Here is a 22983-nt window from a genome sequence, read left to right on the forward strand (position 1 = left end):
AAATACAAATGTGTGGAACTCTTCAATTTTAGAGGTAAAAAAAACGTGACGATTTTTCCATGCTGTCGTCATCGTGGTACCGGTCAAGCTTGCAGATTAAGAACATATTTACTGTTCAACTGAGGTTTGTTGGTCTGTTTTACATATTCCACCATGCCTACCATTGCCGTGAATAAAGAACAGCTGTTCAAATCACTCGGAAGGACATACAGTAAGTTGTTACACGAAGCATCCCCAACCAAGATGCCAGACAGATGGTACAAATAAATATTACTGATTGATTACACGATTGCATCATACTGTAACTTCTTTCGTGTATACATTGGATTGCATTGACAGTGTATACATTTAAACAAGTGCTTAATGCAACAATAATGCGTAAATAAAAAAAGGACGGGAGAAAATGTGACCAAGGTTCCAACTGCTATTAAAATACATGTACTAGCAAGATGTTCTCGAGCTACTGTTGTAGCGGAAAATATACCACCTTCTGATTGACTTTTCCAGTCAGAAGGTGATATCTTTTCCGCTACAACAGTATTTAGATGTTCTCTTGAGCAGGTTGGGCACACTCCTTCATAGGTATAACAGTCATGCATTTGAGTAATAATTTTGTGGCTCAAATGCAGGATTGATTGTTTTAAGTTGTTTGTTAAATATTCTTATCAAAATGATATAATAATTTTTACTTGACACCTTCACTAATGTAGCAGGATTGGATCGAGTCAATAATTGATGACTGGTAGCTAATTAAGTCGTTGGAGCATTTGGCTAGTGTTCGGAGGTCTGAAGTTTGAATCTTACTCTGGATGCTGCATCTCTTTTTTTTTTCTGTTACAAAATTGGCACCCAACTAAAATACCCATAATTGTGGTATAAGGGTCATGTATGTCTTTGAGGCAGAAGACTTCAAGAAAGGAGGAAGGAGTGTAGCAGGACTGGACTGGATCGATCATCGGTATCCAGGTAGCTCAGTTGCTAGAGCAAACGTCTAGTGTTTGGAGGTCCCAGATTCAAAACTAACAGTCTAGCAATCACATTTTCTTCTCTCTTGTTACACTGATATAACTTTGTACAAAATTAATCAAATGTAGACAAACTTCATTGTCTCAGTTTTCTTAGAAGTCATAAACTAAATCACTTCCAGTCTTAAATCAGTTCTTATATGTAAATCTGAAAAATATGATGCCCTTTTTTTGATACATTTTTTTAGAACAACTTTATTTATTTTTCATTTCATAGAATCCTGCATTTTGTTAACTAAATAATTACTTGAATGACTGTTTCCCATGTGCTGGAGTGTGTCCAACCTGTTATGTTACTTGGTCATGGTAATCAACCTAGCCCAGTTCTGCTACAAAAGAGTTAAATTTATTTTATTTATTTGTAAGGAGGTTTGAACATACCCAATTGTGAAGAAATTGCATCATTCAAGGAAGTGCTAAATGGCTAGGGTTTTGTACTGGTACTTACTACTTAGGTGTCTTTACGTTGTGAAGGGTCAACCAATGAAATCAACCACAAAGAAAAGAAAGAAATTCTTCATTCAACTTGTTCCTTTTCATTTCAGCATTCAAGGAATTCAATGATCTGTGTTTTGAGTTTGGTTTGGAGGCAGAGGAGCCGGTAAGCTACATTTTTATTTCTGTTAATTTCCCTTTTGACACATGATCTGATATGAATAGATATCTACAAATATCAGAATTGTTCTTGTTTGTTTGGCACAATAAGCACTAAGGACATTCAAAATTGAGAAAAATGAGTGGAATTATAAAAAAGGACCACAAAGTAAGCTACAAATAAATTTATAAAGAACAAAAATAATAAAACTATAATAGTATTCATATGTTCAGTTTGAATTCATCAAATCCAATATAATGCAATTGTATGTTGTCTGAAATACATAGTGAAGAGGACATTTATTGGATCAATTCTTGATATTCTTACAAATTTTTGATGTTTTTCTGCTTTTTATGTATCTATTTCGTTGGCACATGTATCATATTTTTAGGATGAAGAGGAACTTCAACAAAACCCAGAGCTAGCACAAGAATTCAAGGTGGACATACCAGCAAATAGGTAATATATCTTAGAATTCAGGTCACAAGTTATAATGTAAATGTAACATGTTAGATTTACTTTATCCGTACCTTAATTCTGCACTGGATTCCATGCTGGAATTTCGGACTCCTCCCCAGACATTTGAGCAATACGTCAGAGTATTATTGTATGTTCTTGTGTATTCTGATGAGGTTGGAATTATGCCGAAACCCTGCCTGAAAAAAACAAGAACCAATGTGCTTGGCATTCACAAATTTGTTTCATAACAAAAATATCTATATTTTCCAAGGTTTTTATCTTACTGACAGTAGAATGAATGCGATCGTCGCCATATTGTTTACATTGATGATGACAATATTGGAGCACATCGTGGGAAATTCACGCATTCTGGGTTGCATGACAGAAAATCTGTACTTTTCTGATACCAAAATGTTTGTTATAAACCGATGATGTTCTTTTTGCATAAAATTTCATTGTGTAACTCATATGTTGCCTGCTTGACACAATTAATCATAAATCAGGTAGGGTTGTCAAACCGGTCGAAATTTGCTAACCCGTTACTCCGAAAATCTTCCGACCGAGTAACCGGTTTATTGGTGATATCACATTGAAATAAACAACAACAATTTAATAAACTGTTATACATAATGAAAGTAATAATTTAACGTATTTGCGCTACAGCTTCAGCGAGTTCAACAAACAACCATGACCTAAACAACTAAATTACCGACATTGTTCAATTACAATATTTCCAAATATATCTTAGTATATTGGTAGAGCAAAAATTCATATTGGTAGTGCAAAATTTATCATGTTTATATAATGTTCACTTTTGACCTTATATAATTGATCGTTACTTCTTGCGTGATTAAAACCCAGGGCTCGAACTCAAATATATATAATATATATACGTCTGATTATTCGGTAACAGAATTTTATAATCGGTTAGCAAACTTCCGATCGAGTAACTGGTTAACCGTTGACAACCCTAAAATAAGGTAATGCCAAGTACATATGTATCTAATTACCGCTTGTATAGGTACCTTAACAGGGATGAGACGTCATGTTTTTCTGTTGTCTGTGTTTGACAATGAGGATGAGACAGCATGTTTTTCTGTCGTTTGTATACGACAATAGTACAGAAAGAGTTGAAAATCAATTGATAAAATGTTAATAATAAACACATGAAAATAATTGATTAATGAAATAAATAAAATAAATTAGTACACATACTCTTGTTGCAGCAATTTTAGTACACATACTCTTGTTGCAGCAATCTTTCAGTGTTAGAATACTATTTTAGCGATGTTCAATTAGAGCTGTTGTTTCTGATTACAGATATGATTTACTGTGTATTGAAGGATTGACTCGGTCCCTTAAAGTTTTCCTTGAAAAGTAAGTACATTATGTGGTTAATATAAGGAAAATCAATAACATATGTATACAGTGAACTTATGGAATAACGATAAAAAATAGTCTGGTCTCTCCTTTAAGCGTAACTGGATCTCAATTTTTCAAGCTATATTTATTAATCATTTCATTTGTGATCAATTATGCTGAAGTAAGTGGAATGTTTTTTTCTTTTTGTATAGAATAAAATGCAAGAAAACTTCTTTATTTTTTGTCAGATTAACCATCAATAACTATAAAACTTATTGTGATCAGGCATGGGCACAATTACTTAAAAATGTAATTAATTAATAATCGATTACTTGGGAGAAAATGCTGTAATCGATTAATAATCGATTACAGGTACCATTGACCTGTAATCGATTACAATCGATTACTTTACAAAAAGTAATTGAAATTACTTTCAATTACATTCGATTACATATTTAGTTGATTTATTAAATTTTATCTTCTATCACAATATTTTCAATTTTTCCTTTTAACGATTTGATAGCATTCGAATTCCAAGACCAGTTATATTTATATAAAATAGTTTCATTGGATTTAGTTAAACTGTTTATTTAGTTTCAAGTTTACACCTGTCCCACATCATGCTTTTTAAACTGGGGTGTCTTAGAAACGACCATGTGCATTATTCGTATGGCAAAAATGTGACTTATGCTTCTGAGCTAAACAGATAAATCTTGACTGTACAGGTATACGTAAAAAGAACAGTCACTGGGAATATCAAACAGAATTAATTGCCTTTTCATTGTTTCTTAAAACAACAAGTTCAATGGAAATCTGAGGACATACTCCCTGAAACAACTAAATTGATCTTATGATTAGTCAATGCCTGTTGACTTTTTGAAAACACTGCTTTCCATTGTTTAATACAATATGCTCTTATGCCCATGGGCACACTGGTGAAATTTAAAATTAGCTATAAAGTGTACTTGTATAAACAATTCGTTTGTATACTTTATTTCTTTGAGCCTTACAGTTAATCAGAAAACTAATTATAAAAGATATTTATAGACCAATACTCAACACTGTTACATTTATCTTCAGTTTTAGTTGAACTACAGCAGACAAGTTGAACTTTACACTTTCTAAACTTAGTATACTGGCTGCTAAATTCAACTTATTATTAGGTATAATGTAATTGAAAAGTAATCGAAATGTAATTACGATTACACAGTAAATTTTTACTGTAATCGATTACGATTACGATTACAAGTAATCGAAATAGCCTTCAATTACTGATTACTGTCGATTACTTGAGAAAATGTAATTAATTACAATCGATTACGATTACACGATTACGATTACCCCATGCCTGATTGTGATTAAATTTGCTGACAAATTTTGGATATTTTGTTTGCAGAATAAAGGCTCCAAGATATGAAGCATTAGAACCAAGCGCTGACAAGTTACAGGAACTTCGAGTTCTCCCTTCTGTAAGTATTAAAATATATCTTATGTTACAGTAGTTACTATGATCATGACTCTTTATTGAGCCAAGCTTTGCCACACAAAGTGCATGATTTTACATTCAACTTCCCCGCTCAAGTAGGAAGCAGTTAATTGTTTTCTCTGTTCCCAGGACCTATTCTGCAATGCATTTTTGGGTCATAATTAAGCCTTCTTCCCAATGAGCCATATTTTGTTCCCATTTGGTAGCCAAATATACCCATTGATACTTATTGAAACAAAAACAAAAAAACAATAAAAAAAATCACACATAAAGCATGAAATGATTTTCTTGGAGAAATATTGAGCTTTAATTTCACCATTTACCACATTAAATTCCCAATTGAAAGGCCCTGAGCCATGTCTTCCAAACCAGAAAATAGGCCAGACTGATACCTATACAGTTACATGGTACTTGTGTTTAATTATTCTTTTACATTTATTTTCTTACAGACAGCCCAAGTGCGTCCCTATGCTGTAGCTGCTGTTCTCCGAAACATAACCTTCACTCCTGTAAGACCGTTATTACAGTACTCAGTTCATTCTAAACAAATTGCATTTTCATTTGAAATTAATTTTTTGTAGTAAATTTATTTATGAAGTTAAAAAAGATATATCAGAGTTTATCCAGCTCCATAGGAGATGACAATGGTTATAACACACAAAATGATGTACAAGTATAACTTGTCTAAATGTCACCAGAACCAGCATATTTGACTAGTATAGCCAGGTTCCTGGATTATACAAGTTTTAATCACTAAAATGAAGAAAAGAAAAGCCATGCAATGAAGCTGGAATATACAGATATCCACATTAGACAAGAACTGTTTTGACAAGTTATACTGTACTAGTGACCAGTGAGGTCTTGAACAACTAAATACAGCACATGTGAATATCTTTTATATTATTTTCTTTCAGGAAAGATACAAAAGTTTCATCACCCTGCAGGATAAACTGCACCAGAACTTGTGCAGGTAAGATGTTATAATGTTACAATCTTGGGTGTTACAATCTTGGGTGACCATGGGTCCAGCTGCTACAAATTATATTGTCTTTGTACCTATAGATCTTTGCAAATATTGATTTGTAGCCTGATAATTTGACTCCTGTCACTTCTATTGAAAAACTGATGATTTACCCATTGTATCTCTTACTTTTATATAGGAATGTAATCTCTAATTATTATGTGGTTTGTAGAACTTCTGTTGCTATAAAGACAACAAGTTGATATTTTCTCATTATTTCGTGGTTTCTAGGAGGAGAACACTAGTTGCTATAGGAACTCATGACTTGGATACTATACAAGGACCATTCATGTATGATGCCCAGCCGCCAGCAGACATAAAATTCAAAGCATTGAATCAGGAGAGAGAGATGACAGCACCTGAGTTAATGGATCTTTACTCGGTAAGAACTCAACTCAAAATTTAAATAAAGCTTTAGGGACATTTTCACCTTATAGTTATTTCTAGTCATAATCACTGAATTTTTCCTTTATACTGTGTCGTTTTTGTTTCAGACTGACAACCATCTGAAGCACTTCTTGCCGATTATCCAGGACAAGCCGGTATATCCTGTTATCTATGACCAGAATGGTGTTGTTCTGTCTATGCCACCGATCATCAATGGTCAGTAACTAATAGAAATTACAAAATGTACTACTTTTTGTATTGCCTGCAACGCAGGTGCGACACATAAGTATCACAATGTCGGCACCCGGAAAACAGTTTCCGTGCGATAAAGTATTTATTGTCTGATTTCAACTAAATTTGGTATATTGCTTTATATTAAGGAGATCTTGAATGAGTTTGATACTGGTCAAGATTTGTCTATATTTGCAAGAGTTACGGGACTTGATAACTTCATTTAGTTATTAACAATATTTTCAACTTAAATAACTATTTTTTGTGATGTTTAATCTGCTGTAAAGGCGATACATCCACTTCCGTGGAATTCTTGTATTTGACAAACTTTCACGAAGGTCTTCAATCTTAATACTGTATAGCTGGTTCATTCTTACGGGTCAAAGATTTCACTGTATCAGTTACATGTATATATTTACCCAGTACTTCTTATTTAATTGATTAAATATCCACGACCACAGTGTTCATTGAAATCTTCAAAATATCACACTTCACTTACTATACAATATCTGGTATTGACGATTAATACTAGATATAAAGATATTAAGAGAATTCTGGTTAAAGTTTCAGTATATGACCTATTATCTGGTGTACAAAATTACAGGTTTATTCTATTGTTTTGGTTTCAGGGGACCACAGTAAGATCACCTTAAACACTCGTAACGTCTTTATCGAGTGTACGGCAACAGACTTGACCAAGGCCAAAATGGTCATCGATACACTAGTGGCCATGTTCTGTGAATACTGCGATAAACCCTTCACGTAAGTGAATATCCTCAGCACTTTCAGACATGCGAATTGTTAGCCTATGCATAGAATAATTTTATGATAAAAATAAATTTCGAAAAAAGTTTCAGTCTCGTTAAAATCTCATTTCAATGTTAGTCAAAGAGTTCTTGTGATATTCAAAAACTAATTGTCTCAGAAATTTTTTACTTTTCACCAGAGCTGGTCCTTAATATAGAGATAGATTCCATTCCTTAATATAGAGATAGATTCCATTCAATTTCTAAGTCCTCGAAAGTTAATCTTCTCAGATCTGTTTTGGTATTGAAAAAGCAAAATTTAGTAGCCGCAAAAGAAAGTTAGAGTACAGTAATTCTTATGTCTTGTCCAATTGACGAGCAGGACAATTTTCTCTTTTTTCATTGTGATTGTCATAACTTCCTTTTGAGAATATAGTTGTTGTAGTTTTCATGTCGTTGTGTTTTTACAGAGTTGAGAAGTCCAAGGTGACAATGCCTGATGGGAGTGTTGCTTTCTATCCTGTGAGTATACACAACATTATATACATCTGACCAATCATATAACAAAGGATATTTTGCAGGAACAATAATTTGTCTTTGATATGTTCTGCTTGACTCTCAAAGATGAGGGGACTTGTTTGGATTTTTGTTTTAAGAAAGAAATGAAATCAAAAAGAGGCAAACCTGATTGATACACTGATTGCTGTTGGAAGAGTTTGTGGCTTTGATCTTGGTTAGATATCATCTGAATGGCCCCAGATTTTGACCAGATGATTTAAACCTAAATAGTCAACAGGAGCCATGTTTGTACTGAATCTTGTCATTGTTACAGCAAACCACGACTACTAAATTTCGTGATTTTTTATTTCAAAGTACATGTATATTCTTGAAGATAAAATTTCGCCAATTTGAAATTAAATGAAAATGCCTTTCAAAAAAACTGTGAGTGATATCAATTCATAGAGATTAACATCCGCGAACTCACAAAATTTGCATAAATAAATCGTATATGAAAGAAAGTTTGGTTTACAGTGTGTTAATAGCCTTACTGATCTTACTGCTTTCTTTGTAGGATCTGGGATACCGGATGGAGAATGTGAGCGTTGATATTATCAACCGAAATGTTGGCATTAAGTAAGTATTAACCGTATCACAGGTTCATTTATTAAATAAGTTCCTAATGACTTAATTGAGAAGCTTTTAAATTTTATCTTAAGAAATTAACGGTTCATATGTAAATGCCTTTAAAAGAAGCGATACTTCAATTTTTTCATGTACCGGTACTTTGAATTCACTATTATTCTAAGAAATGTGTTACAGAATAAGCCCAGAGGAAGCTGCACGCTTGCTAACACGGATGTGTCTGGCTGCAGAAGTGATAGAAAATGGAGCTCAAGTGAGGGTCGAGGTTCCTCCCACTCGTCTAGATATCCTTATCTTAATATATTTATGATAGAATATAGGTGTATCAATGAGACTAATTCACGTACCACTTGGTACCTGATAACGTTTGTGAAGGCCTATGGTTTCTATTGGAGAAGGAATGACATCAAAAGGTGATATCGTCATTTCAGTGGGAAGATTACACAGAGTTACGTTCCGTCACCACTAGAGATACTATTATCGCACAAACGTCATCAGGTATCACATAGTATATGAATTATTCCCTTTAAGAAAATAGGATTGCAGAGACAAACTGTACATCAAGAGAAAAACATAAAATGTGTTGTTGAAAATAACTTCAAAATTTAATTATTTAGACCTGATTTAGATAGCTTACTAGTAGTCTAAATGTAGTATTGACCTTAATTGTGTGTACATGTTATCCATGCTTGTGACGTTGTTGAGGATGTGGCGATATCCTATGGTTACAATAACATCAAAAAGACGATTCCCAAAACAAACACAGTAGCCAATCAGGTAGGTACCTCAGTATGAATGTAGAATAGTTTTAAAGCATGCACTGTTACTGACAGTAATATATCAAGGTTTTTGCAAGAAAGTTCCCATGGGTAGGATTATGGATTATTTGTTTGTTTAACTTGCACTGAAAATTACTCTTCAACAACTTCTGACTTGTCACCGGAAACCACAAGTCACGAAAGAGACTTGTGGGTTTTAGATGATGTTACTAACTAAATTTATGGAAACATCACCATTATTAACAATGATCTGTGATAAAAAATGCATGAAAGTTTAAGATCACCACTTATGACTGGATATGAACAAGTTTTCTCCTCGATCATGTCAATGTGTACCCCCTAAAAGCCCCTAACTATAACCAATGTTTTTTTGTAGTTACCGATCAACAAACTAACTGACCTCCTTAGACATGAAATGGTAGCCGCAGGTTTCACAGAGGTCCTTACTTTTGCGTTGGTGAGTAGATTTTCTTGCACTTTCCATATATGTTTGATTTGATTCTTTGTAACGAAGGTGTATAGATGAGCTAGCTGAGACGATTCAATGATCATAAAAGAAAACCTAAGTGTCATTTACCTACAATTTACTAAACATTGTAAGGTTTTCACCTCCCTTTAGCAATTTATTTTCCTTATTATATTAAAGACCAATATCAGTATTCTATATTTGCTCTTTACTAAAAAGAATTTATTACGTAATTCAGAACTCCTTTCTGTATAAAAACATTCATAAATACTAAATATGTAACAGTGCTCAAGGAGTGATGTGTCAGACAAGTTAAGGAAAACTATCGAAGAGGCCAACGCTGTTCACATCTCCAACCCAAAGACACTGGACTTCCAGGTAACATAATATAGCTCTGGTTAGGGGCATCAGTCAAAATCTGTTCAGAAGAGGTTTCTAAATATAGTGTAAAGGTGAAGACTGAAGTTCTTTTAGAGCAAAATCTTTGACCTACATCTGTCAATATTTGGCAATTGCCCCAAAGGGGCTTTGAAGTCACCACTCCAAGATGGATGGCTTGTTGTGTAATATTGGGCTCATTGAATTACGGGACCATGCTGCGACCTCGCCAATGGATTGTCTGGTTACCATGAGAAAGTTCACAGTTACATTCTGTGTGTGATAATAAGATATAGACTGAAACCTTTACCATTAAACAGTCTTGGTGACAATAGAGCTTTTCTAGACATTTTACCGAGGATATTTCCACCAGAGTTATTTAATTTCTGTTTTGTGACTCTCCTATTTGTATTAATTTGATGTCGTTGATCCTCTAACAGATAGCCAGAACTTGCCTACTACCTGGAGTGTTGAAGACTGTCAGCAATAATCGGTCAATGCCCCTGCCACTTCGTCTGTTTGAGATTTCTGATGTAGTGTATCAGGATAAAACTAAAGGTAAACACAATTTTTTTGCACATAAATTAGTCGAGAAAATCAAGGAAAGAATTAAATCTATTAAAAAAACCTTCCATCTCTGTAAGGCAACACTCTGTTCTAATCAAACTATCACATTCAGTATCAATCATGGTAACAATATTCATTGTCAGTACTTACCAGTCAAAGTCATGTTTATCTGACCTGTTTCTAGATGTTGGAGCCAGGAATGACCGACGGCTCTGTATAGTTAACTACAACAAGTCCTCTGGGTTTGAGATTGTAAAAGGAATGCTGGACCGTGTGATGCAACTTCTGGAGGTTCCCATGACGACAGACGACAATGGTTACCACATCCGAGAAAGTTCTGGTAAGATACTGGTGTAATGTTAGATTATTCATAATGTATAAAAATCATGCTGACCATTGGGTTCCATCTCACCATTTGTTTGTGGTATTGCAAGAAAAATATAAGTATCTAGATAGCAGTGGTAGAGTTTTCGGCATTATCAATCATGCAGATGTTTTTCATGTAATAGCTCAAGTTACATGCTTATCATCCGATCAAAAATGTTTGTATGCAATTGTTTTTCTTGTGAAAATTAAATAGAATGGGATTCTACTCAAGGTAACCAAGTCGCTATGCAGATTTGTAAAATGGCCATCACTTGTAAGAAACATATCGCATGTGTCTGTAGAAGTGGTTAAGTTTTTGGCATTATCAGTCATGCAAATGTTTTCTTGGTGAAAATTCGGGCCACATGCAAATCTCTCTGACCAGAAATGTTAGTATAAAATTGCTTTCCCTGTGGAAATTGAATGGAATGGAATTCTCTGCAAGGTATTCACCATACACAGATTTGTAATTACATGTAGTTTGGAATCAATTTTGTTCAAACTTGGTCAGTTGTTGTTACATGATTAAGGATGTCTATAATTCACATGCTTGGTCAGTTATTGTAACATAAGGATGTCTATAATTCACATGTTCCAATTACATTACCATGGATATGTACAGGGTAATGAAGGAACATTTGATTGTCATTGTCTGGGAGTATTAGTTAGTCAATGGCTTACAGTATTTTAGTTTGAGATGTTTGTTGTTTTTTCCATTACAGATCCAACCTATTTCCCTGGCAGGAGTGCTGAGATTATTCTCCGAGGGAAAAGCGTAGGTCGTATTGGTGTCCTTCACCCGGAGGTTATCACAAAGTTTGAACTCACCAATCCATGTGCTGCATTAGAAATGACCATTGAACCTTTCCTATGAGGATTTCCCATAGTTAGTGTAAAGGAACATTTTGAGAGACGTAGTGCTAAAAATATCTGATTGCTAATATAAAGAGCACTGCATCATAACCCTCTTTTTGATTTGACATTTTGAAGACAACACAAAGATCATGTGCCTCATAATTTGTTAATTGAAATGTTGACCTGCGGTGTGTTTTACATAACAACTGTTTGCTGATTAACAGTTTCCATGGATATGTGTTACAACAACAACAGATTCAACAGAACAATAGGGCTAAGATAGTTGCTATGTACATGTACTCTCTTCTGTCACCAAAAACACTGCCATATGATTGATTAATATTCTAATGACATTTGATAAGACATAAAATCTCAAAGCCAGCCTCCACTTGAAAGTTATTACCACGAAAAATTTTGGAGAAAAAATCACTCCAATGACAAAATAGGACCAATTGTCTAGCACGGAGTCTGTGCACATTGATGCATTGATATTGACAAATATTAATTGCAATGTATCAATAGTTAAGTGTATTGTTACACCCCTAATGTACACTTACGCAAATAATTCATTGACCATTTTAGATATACTGATACCTTTTTTTTCAAATCTTGTGTAATCAACATTTTTTTCTCTCACATTTAAAAACGGTATCAGATGGTAATCAATTTTTGCAATCATCATTCAGGTTGTAATATCTCGCTTCTCTTTTTTCACACAATATTTCCTGGTACATGTAATTGGAAATGTGACTGTTTGCTTTCAAATGTCCAGTGATTGTATTCAGATATAGATCTAGTCTGTTTAATACATCAATATTTCTGAAGTATGCTGTGGAATCAATGATATATATGTTGGTCATTGCTAAAATACTGGTAGTGTGATCACACTTGAGAATTTGTCCTTTACCGTAAGATATTTAAATACAATAAGGCTGACCCTGACTCATGCTCAATTCTTCATCAAGACTGAAGACCAAGTAATTTCTAAAGCATGCGAGTAAGTGTTAAGTTCTTGTAATGTTAAAAAGTAAATGTGATTACAACACCATTTTCTCTTTGACCTGACAAGGTGTCTGATTTAGGACCAGGACAGTACAGATTGCAGCATTGTCTGTTATTTATTTGTGATTACAACACCATTTTCTCTTTGACCTGACAAGGTTTCTGATTTAGGACCAGGACAGTACAGATTGCTGCATTGTCTGTTATTTATTTGTGCAATTGTAGTCTATACAATGTATATAAATAAATCTTTTTACATAATATTATTGGCATCACATCGTTCTTCGCAATATATTGAAGCCGCAGTGAGAGCGGTTAACAATATTGTGTTCAGACGTATTAATATTACCACTAGCCAGTACTTTTGGTTTTCTTTCACCTTCTAAACATGGCATGTCCTTACTTAACTTGGCTGTAATTTGACATAAATAAAACCCATTTAATTGATATTTGCGACAATGAAGAGTCTTTATTTTGCCAAGCAGTACCTTAGGAGCAAGATAATATTTCCTTGAAGTCATATTCGACCCGGTGAGCAGCACCGGCATGTGGAAAGTTGAATTGTAGACTTTCAATTTTGCAAGAGAAATAAAATTAACTACAGTATATATGTATTCACAATTTTCGTCTGTATTTAATAAAGACTTAAATTCAAAGTATGTGAACTTTTGAAAAAGGGGAGGGGGCACTCATTTGGTCGAATATGATATACAATGATGTAGGAAAGAAAAAGATCAAAAAATGATTAAGTATAATGGTTTATTGGTATTGGATGTATTCCATTTTATATCAAATTTAAAATTACACAACCAAAAAGCTGTACTCATAATTCAATAACAGAATACATCAACACTCGTAAGATTACTGAGTATGGTACACCTTTTACATTCTTTCTTACACTTATATCTTAGGTGTGAAATGCAGTCTTTTACTGCACCGTATAAAAATCAAATATAATTCAATTTCCTGTTTTTGCTTATCAGTTTTATAAGCTTCTTACATTTTTTGCTCAAAAATGAAAAAAGAGTCTTATTTGTATTGAATTTGTTGAATTTGAGATCGTTATTATTTAAGTTCATACTCTAATTATAGCTGTACTTCTTTTAATGCAATCAAGATATACATGCAAAAACATTGATTTTGATGACTTTTTCCAAAATCAGAAGTCAGTCTGTTACTTTCTGACAAATACAAAGGATAACACTTTGCTATCAAGGATAGAACAAACTCTCTTATCCGTAGCCAGTGCTGTCACATATGATATGCACAATGTTAACCTCCACTCAAGACACGGGACCCAAACTCGCCCCTAGAGGTAACAAAGTAAGAAACATGATATTGGACTTCAGATAAGAACAAAATGTGATATCTAAGGTATTGCACAGGTATGTTTACACTCGAGCAAAATAGAAATTATTGAATGATTCATTACAAAGAAAATCAGGAAAATAATATCAGACTTGCATAATATTTTATAAAGGGGAAAAAGCATAACATATTGTTTGTGGGACTAAATGTACAGTTTGTTGGTAACTAAATGAATCTTTTTAAGTTTCATAAGCATTACTACAAGGAAGTAGATGTGCATGAATATAAATTGTATCAGATTCAGATGAATTTATAGCAGTTAAAATGTAATGCAGTATGGTGAAATTTTTTTCGGGATGCAATTAATTATTTTCGGTATTCGGTATTTTAAACTTTAAGTAAAATTAGAAGCTCAAACTTTTCAACGATGGTAATGGTGTAAATTAAGTAACTTTTGTAACTGAAGAAAAACATTAAATTGTCTGCTGCCTTTTTTGATAGTGAAAAAATACCATTTGTCAGCGGTGGAGCATCTTTTAAAGGGCTGAAATCTAATTCGCTAATTTACTATAATGTCAATACAATCGACTTTGAAATGGTAAGGAATATAGAAAGAGAAGATAAAGATGAAGACACAAAAGATCAGATACAAGGGAGAGAAAAGGGACGAGCATTCAACAAAGAAAGGACAGAGAAAGAGAAGTAATATGACAACAACCAATTACATGTAGTAACAAAATATACTTGCTCTCATTTCTAATACACACTTCAGATGTCCATTCTTGTATAATATGATGCAAACTTATTAATGAAAATGTCTCAGAAACATACATTCTATAACATATGTATAGTAACTCACTCCCAAAAATATCAACAACCAGACACAAGTTGGCTGACAGCCATAAAAAACATATTTATAAAGAAAATGGACTTTTTCCATTTGAATAAATAAAAAATTGGATACATTGAAACAGAGCCAAAATTTATACAAGTTCTGTTCCCCTTCCCCAAAGGATGTTTGTGGCCAAATTTAGTTACAATCCATGCAGAACTCTAGGACAAGTAGCGATTAATAGAATTTACCTCTATTTTCCCTATTGGGCCACACCCGTCCTGCCCCCGGGGGGCCAGAGCCAAAATTTATACAAGTTCTGTTCCCCTTCCCCCAAGGATGTTTGTGGCCAAATTTGGTTACATTCCATGCAGAAATCTATGACTAGTAGCGATTCAAAGGATTTACCTCTATTTCCTCTATTGGGCCCACCTCTCCTGCCCCCAGGGTGTCAGAGCAAAAATTTATACAAGTTCTGTTCCCCTTCCACCCAGGGTGTTTGTGGCCAAATTTAGTTACAATACGTGCAGATCTCTATGACAAGTAGCGATTTAAAGGATTTACCTCAAGTAGCGATTTATAGGATTTACCTCTATTTCCCCTATTGGGCCCCGCCTCTCCTGCCCCCAGGGGACCAGAGCCAAAATTTATACAAGTTCTGATCCCCTTCCTCCAAGGATGTTTGTGGCCAAATTTGGTAACATTCCATTCAGAACTCTATGACTAGTAGCGATTTAAAGGATTTACCTCTATTTCCCCTATTGGGCCCCGCCCCTCGTGCCCCGGGGGATCAGAGCCAAAATTTATACAAGTTCTGTTCCCCTTCCCCCAAGGATGTTTGTGGCTAATTTTGGTTACAATCTATGCAGAACTCTAGGACAAGTAGCGATTTAATGAATTTACCTCTATTTCCCCTATTGGGCCCCGCCCCTCCTGCCCCAGGGGGTCAGAGCCAAAATTTATACAAGTTCTGTTCCCCCTCCTCCAAGAATGTTTGTGGCTAATTTTGGTTACAATCCATGCAGAACTCTAGGACAAGTAGCGATTTAAAGAATTTACCTCTATTTCCCCTATTGGGCCCCGCCCCTCCTGCCCCCGGGGGGTCAGAGCCAAAATTTATACAAGTTCTGTTCCCCTTCCCCCAAGGATGTTTGTGGCCAAATTTGGTTACATTCCATGCAGAACTCTAGGACAAGTAGCGATTTAAAGGATTTACCTCTATTTCCCCTATTGGGCCCCGCCCCTCCTGCCCCCGGGGGGTTAGAGCCAAAATTTATACAAGTTCTGTTCCCCCTCCCCCAAGGATGCTTGTGGCCAAATTTGGTTACAATCCATGCAGAACTCTATGACTAGTAGCGATTTAAAGGAAATGTTGACGGACGGGACGGACGACGGACGACGGACGCCGCGCCATGACATAAGCTCACCGGCCCTTCGGGCCAGGTGAGCTAAAAATTGGATACATTGAAACAGCAGCAAACCAGTTTGTAAGGCACTACAGTATGATCAGTCTGCAATTTTGTATTCCCAAGGATTGGAGAGAACTTTGTATTACTGAGGATTGGAGAGAACTTTGTATTACTGAGGATTGGAGAGAACTTTGTATTCCCAAGGATTGGAGAGAACTTTGTATTACTGAGGATTGGAGAGAACACGATCCTTATACAGAATTCTACTGCTGTTTGGATGTCTAGTACACATTCTATCATAGAGTCCAATAGGGTAGTACATATAAAGTTTGGTTAAAGTTTTTAGTTGAAATCAAATTATATAAAATATGTGTCCAATGTATATATCTGAATCTCCATTATCCAACAGAGTTCAGTGTTTCCGTGTGCGTAGCTTCCTCAGCACAATACCATGGACATCATTTGTGGGGGTATTTGGCTGCAAAACATAAACGTTTTGTTGTAGATTACCATCGATCATGTTTGGTACCACGATTATTATCAATACATAACCTTTCATTTATAGTCGTAAGATTAGAATACTTCAATGTTGGAGTGTACCTTCACCCCAACTTCTACAGAACTGGTATGTATCTTGATTAAACATCTGTATACAAATTGTACCTTAAAAAGGTAAAATTCTGAATATTACCGTAATGCATTTACATATATCAGATTAAGTGGATTATCCTTTTGTACTGATTTAACTTGTGATTGCTATGATCTAAGATTGAATACTCACCACAAATATTCCACCTTCCAGCGGTTCTGATATGTGTAGATTTTCGTTGTATAACTTATGGCGTTTCCGAGAGCGTTTGGCGCGTTGTTGCTCTTCCTCTTTCCTCCCACCTGACATCTGAGTACTCTGGTCCTCGACCTCTACGTAATGACTGTCGGGCGTGGACGGGGTCTTGGGCACAACAGAAGGCTCCTGTGTTGGTTTGGTAGGGGATTCGGAAATATCATCTAATAACTTCTTAGCTACAAGAGAAAGTAAATGATATCTTGTGTTTTATGAACATAATATCCGGTTTAATATTAATTACTGGTAATTATTTTTGACTTATTTAGTATTGTACCATGCCAGAGATGTGTGTAAAGACTGAGAGTTCAAGGTTATCGTGTGTGGAATCTTGAGAGATTCTTTGTAAGAAAGAAATGAGTGTTGTAGAGTGTTTCTTGTGTATGACCTGAGAATTTAAGCATTTCCCCAAAGCCTTGAATGTAAGAGGAAAGAGAAAAGAAAAACATTTTGTGTGATAAACTGTGTTAAAGAGATCCTGTTTTCAGAGTGGAGGCTGGAGCGTTTCTGGTGATAGAAAAGAACCCTGTTGTGTACCTGAACGCGTTAGAGATGAGTTTTTGATAGCAGACACAATGGACCCTATACGTCCTAGGCCTGGTTCCTCCGTACCTTTAGTTCCTCTCCTTGTACGACGCGACGAAGACGGCCCTGTGTTCTCCTTACCCTCCTGTACAAATAAACAGATAATCCCTTGTTAGGTAAATATGAAAATGAAACCTAAATGAACATATCAATATCATTGGTAATAGTAACAATGGCACATATATACAGAAATAACTACTAGCCAGAAAATATGTTTCATAATTTGGTAATTTTTTTTTTTAGATCTTCTGTAATTTCTAAGTGTACTCATATAAATCATAAAGTTGAAATGTTAGGAACTTTGAAAATTCCTTATTTGGTTGGGTTCTAGACTAGTTTTTGAGACGAATTTAATATTTAAAGTCTGTTTATACCATTAATGTGTCTTTAAACAATGAGCCAAGTTTGTAGAAATGAAGACATCAAATGAAATCTCACCGATTCTGTGTTGCCATGCTTTTTCCGACTTTTCCTGAGGTTTTTCGCTGCCACTGGAGGTGTAGCATCTATCTGAACATGATCAGAAATACTGCTTTCCTCAGAGGCAAATGTGGCATCAAAGTTTTCTCTCTTCTTGGCTGGCAGCTGAAAGTCAATTAAGTAGATAGAATATAGAAGTGTAATTATTATGATCATAATGTTACATCATATAATTCTGAAATGAAAATACCAGATTGTTTCTATCATAGATTAAGATGTTGTGATGTATTGTGCAGTTTCAGTTAAAGAGTTTAACAAAGACATTTAACCCCAGATAATAAAACCAGCAAAACAAGATTAATTCAAATGAAAAATTGTTATTTCAAATTGTCCAGAGTAGGAACATAAGAAAGCCTTTCTTCAAAGATCCATCCTATTGCATATCAGATCATACTCAACATAACGTACACTACACAGACAATAATTCACTTAAAATGTACATAAGCATTTAAATCAGTAGTAAAATCTGTCTCAGGTTTGTTGAATGTACCTCTAGCGCTGACTCGCTTACTGATCTTCTCTTACGACTTGGCCTACTGGAACTCCGGTGACCCCTGGTTGTCTCTGGGTTTGGTGTCTTTGTCAGCGGACACTGGTTTATCGACGCCTTAAACAGTAATTCAATTACACTTACATATTTGTAAGATTTAAAATTACAATTGTAATTGTTTGAAAATTATGATCATGAGAGATAGAGCTGCATTAAGTACCAGAATCCTAAAGATACATCCAAACTAATTAAAGTAAATAATGACATATTGACCTTATATTTTTTTATTTGAAATCTGACCTTGCGTGCACTGTGTCTGTGGGAGCGATGAGTTGTTTCTCTCTCTGGAGGCGGTGATTTGAGTCTATCATCACTACCACTACTGTCAGTAGAAGGAACCTCCTCTTTCACATTAACAGGTGACAAAGCCACACTACCTTGGCGATGTGCTCTGTGACTTGACCTTGTTGGAGATAAAATTTGATCACCATGGTGACGTTTACTATGACTGGACCTGACAGGTGATAATGTTTGGTCGTCATGATGACGTTTACTGTGATTTGACCTTCCTGATGAACTTTCAGCTTGATAATGACCTTGATGACTTGATTTTAGGTGTGACGATTCTTGATCATCGTGTTGCTGGCTCCTAAAGCTTGATCTGACAGGTGCTGGTGGTCTAGCTGGTGGTAAGTTAGTCTCCTCCGGATGATGGCGGGACTTCGATGGTGACACCAAGCTGTCTTCAAGGTGACGACCGCTTTGACCTGCCCTGACCTGTTCCTTGAGGTCATAAATCTCCTTCTGCTGTTTCTTCATGATACCCTCTAGTCCAGCCACAAGGTTGTCTCTCTCTGTTCTCCATGTCTAAATACAAACATGATTAGTTAGGACAACTGGAAGGCTTATTTACATCCTGACATAACATCGTGTAGGAACCATAGCATTACAACGGATCATACAAGATATTCTCAAAAGTGTCATCATAATTTATCTGATAAACAGAAAGTCTAAGGTTAATTTATCAGTCTGCAGTGTTATAAGCTTAAAGATGCTCCACCCTAGATAAATGGTATTTTTTCTCTATCAAAATCAGAACCAGACGAATTTGTTTTTTCTTCAGTTACAAAATTTACTTACTTTACACCATTACCACCATTGAAAAGTGTGAGTTTCTAATTTTACTTCAAATTAAAATTACAAAAAATAATTAATTGCATCCTGAAAAAATCTGTGGTACTATATCCATATGGAATGAAGTTCTGACTGCACATGCACCAAAGGCAAAATAAATTATCTTGCATCATTTTTTGTGCTAATTAGACATATATATACACAATTAAATACCAACTATTGTTCAAGTGATGAATATCATTTATGTTCTGTCGGCAGTGGAGCATCCTTAAAAGATGTTAATAAAAATTTCTCAAATTTTATTGATATTTTTGTTTCACATTTGCTTATGATATCAAAATGAACAACTCTTTCTTCTTTCAATATTAAGTGTTTTCACTTTGGCAATTATCAGTACAAAGCAAAACTAAAATTTGAATCATGATAAAACGACAATTACTAAAACAGAGAAAACAGACACTGACCTTGAGTTTATCCTCCTTTTCCTCTAACGTTTGTTTGACCTTCACCAGTTCTGTTTCGGTCTGCTTCACTTGTTGTTGTGCTTTGTTTAGATCCTCCTCCATCCGTCTCAGTGCTCGTTGGGATTCTCGCACAACATGCTCTTTCTCCTACAGATAAAGGAAGACAAATTAGAAAGCCTGAATCCAACAATTCAAAATCTGATTGAGAAACAACTAAATGTTGATCTGATTAACAAACAAATCCCCTCTACCCCAAATATCGCAGGGGAGATAAATCTTAGAATGAATAGGGTTGTTTTTTTTGCCAAGATAAAAACAGTCATTCAAGTGTACATGGTCAGGGCCCAGTTATTCACTTGATGATAGCTAATTACTTCATTAACAAAATACTTTTTTCTCATTTGTTGCAAAAGCTTGCCGTAAAGTGTCAATGCAATCCTCCCAAGCATGGTAAAGCAAACCTATCTGCCAAGAATCCCTGTAACATGCATGTTTATTATAAATATTGTTTCATCAATCTTAATCTTAAAATTTTCTCATAAATATCAAACATTTAATTCAACACTTACCCTGATTTTGACTTGTAACAGAGCAGCCTCTTCTTCTGCCTTTTCCATAGCCTCCGACTTGTTCTCATTCTTGGAGCTTAGCTTTTCTCTAAGACTCTCAGTTTCAGTGCGACTTTCTGACAGTAACTTCTCCAGGTCTTTCAGTTCTCTATTGTTTTCCTTTAGAACGACCCCTAACTTTTCTTTGTCCTCCGTCAGTTTGCGGATCGTAGTTTCCTGTTCCTGGAGAGTCTGGTTAAGTTTGCAGACCTTCTCGTCCTGCTCTTTGAGCTGCTGGGAATGTTCAGTGACTTGACGGGCGTTCTCTCTCGTCAATTCCATCATCTTTCTGCCAGAATCACCACTTGTCTCTAACACCTGGCGGTACTTTTCCGTGTACTTTTCCAGTTCTACAATGAAGTAATGCATACTTCAGATATAGTTTGTAACTGTGTATGATCTTCAAAAAGAAAAATCACTTCGCAAATGCTACAGGTAGTGTTCATGATCCAAAATACTAATATTAGATATAAGATTCATGAAGCTACCACAATCTAGGTGACATTCAATGACTTGTTGAAATAATCATCCCACTCGTTGAAACATCAGTGGGGTTCTTCTGTTAATTGTTTGAAACATTCTAATAAGCTTTAATGGGTTTTCATTTACATGTATTGCAATTAAAAAAAATGATGGCAAAATTACAGGAACCTAAATACTGAAATTGAAAATGACACAATTACCCTTTTGACTCCTATTGTCTATTTTGTTGACAAAAATACTAAGTAGGCTTTTTATTGGTTTACAATAAAATGATGGCAATGATGTTGTGGGTCGTGTGAATATGATTATTAATGTAACCCACCTTGAGAGAGATTTCTGATCTCCTCCTCTTTTCTCTGGAGGTAGGAATCCTGTTTCTCCATGGTCTCCTCCTGTTCAGTGATGGCATTTTTCAACATCTCAATCAGAGACTCATTAGCTTTAGCATCTATGGATACAAACACAATATCAAACAGTCGCACAATGTCATTCTGACAGGTTCAGTCGAGTTTTTCTCTGCTCCCAGTAAGTAAGTTTGCTTAGTTCAATATTCCTAATTTATTGCTTTGTATCTTGGTAAATAAAATGTTTCTAGTTTGTCATCAAATTTTCTTTTATCAGTTACAAGGTAGTCACTACATTGGGTGATCATCAAACTTGACAGCTATGTATTGTTGATTCATGTAACCTTTAAAAGCACAGAATAATTTCATGAATTCTAAATTCACATTTTTGAGGAATTTGTAATGAACAGGACAAACCTCTAAGTGCAGCTTCGAAATCATCCCTCTCCCTCTCCATGGAAATCTTGAAGTCCTTCAGGGCCTGTGACTTTGTTGCCAGTTTCTCATCGCGACGGATCAGGTCCGACTGGAGTTCCTGTATTTGTCCCCACCTCTGTTTCAGCTCTGCCTCCAGGCGACACACTTCAGCTACTGTGCTGGGACGGCCACTACGGGAACCAGGGTTCTGGTAAAACATGAAATATTCACATAAACAACTGTTCTAAGTCCGTTCATGGTAAAGCAGAATACTGTCTTTCAGTGTGAAAAAAATTCAATAAGATTTCCATTAAAATTAGATTAAGATTATCTCTGAAAGATGCACCTTTTCAGAAAAAACGTTAACAAGTCAATAAAATTTGTTCTAGCTCATCAATGACGCATCAGACAATGACTTTTACCTTTAAGGCCTGAATGGTGTCTTCAGCATCCTGAATGGCCTTGACCTTGTGTGAGAGTTGATCCTCAAGGTCACTGACCTTTTGACCTAATTCCTGGAGATTGGTGCTTGCCTGCTGTAACTGTCTCCTCAAAGTCTGCTCCCTCTCCTGGCTCTACAACATAATAATATGTACATGCAACACGAGTTCTAAATTAATACTTGGTACAGAATTAACACAGAATGTTACAGACATTAATTTCATTATTTTAAAGACATATTAGACATGTTTTTTGAGGATATATTACAACAAGCAT

The 22983-nt window shown here is 35.2% G+C and overlaps 2 protein-coding genes across 2 annotated transcripts in view; one reads left to right on the plus strand and one right to left on the minus strand.

Moving 5' to 3' along the window:
* Nucleotides 1–25: 25 nt before the first annotated feature.
* LOC138321219 (phenylalanine--tRNA ligase beta subunit-like) lies at nt 26–13317 on the plus strand. Its single transcript, XM_069264738.1, has 19 exons — nt 26–211; nt 1571–1626; nt 2012–2079; nt 3400–3456; nt 4838–4910; nt 5377–5436; nt 5842–5897; nt 6180–6330; nt 6443–6551; nt 7196–7328; nt 7783–7834; nt 8385–8446; nt 8633–8739; nt 9132–9232; nt 9611–9691; nt 9986–10078; nt 10519–10636; nt 10830–10985; nt 11734–13317. Exons 1-19 carry the CDS (start codon nt 154–156, stop codon nt 11883–11885), a joined length of 1743 nt encoding a protein of 580 aa, XP_069120839.1. The 5' UTR covers nt 26–153; the 3' UTR covers nt 11886–13317.
* A 3147-nt stretch (nt 13318–16464) lies between these two features.
* Nucleotides 16465–22983, minus strand: part of LOC138318714 (kinesin-like protein KIF20B) — a 38198-nt gene continuing 31679 nt past the window's right edge. Inside the window, 11 exon segments of the mRNA XM_069261393.1 lie at nt 16465–16895; nt 17199–17440; nt 17799–17931; nt 18285–18431; nt 18817–18933; nt 19117–19683; nt 20415–20561; nt 20984–21372; nt 21828–21953; nt 22267–22474; nt 22689–22841. Coding sequence (XP_069117494.1) covers nt 16830–16895; nt 17199–17440; nt 17799–17931; nt 18285–18431; nt 18817–18933; nt 19117–19683; nt 20415–20561; nt 20984–21372; nt 21828–21953; nt 22267–22474; nt 22689–22841 — 2295 coding nt within the window. The 3' untranslated portion in view covers nt 16465–16829.

The sequence above is a fragment of the Argopecten irradians genome, chromosome 1 (genome assembly GCF_041381155.1).
Source record: "Argopecten irradians isolate NY chromosome 1, Ai_NY, whole genome shotgun sequence".
Taxonomy (NCBI): domain Eukaryota; kingdom Metazoa; phylum Mollusca; class Bivalvia; order Pectinida; family Pectinidae; genus Argopecten; species Argopecten irradians.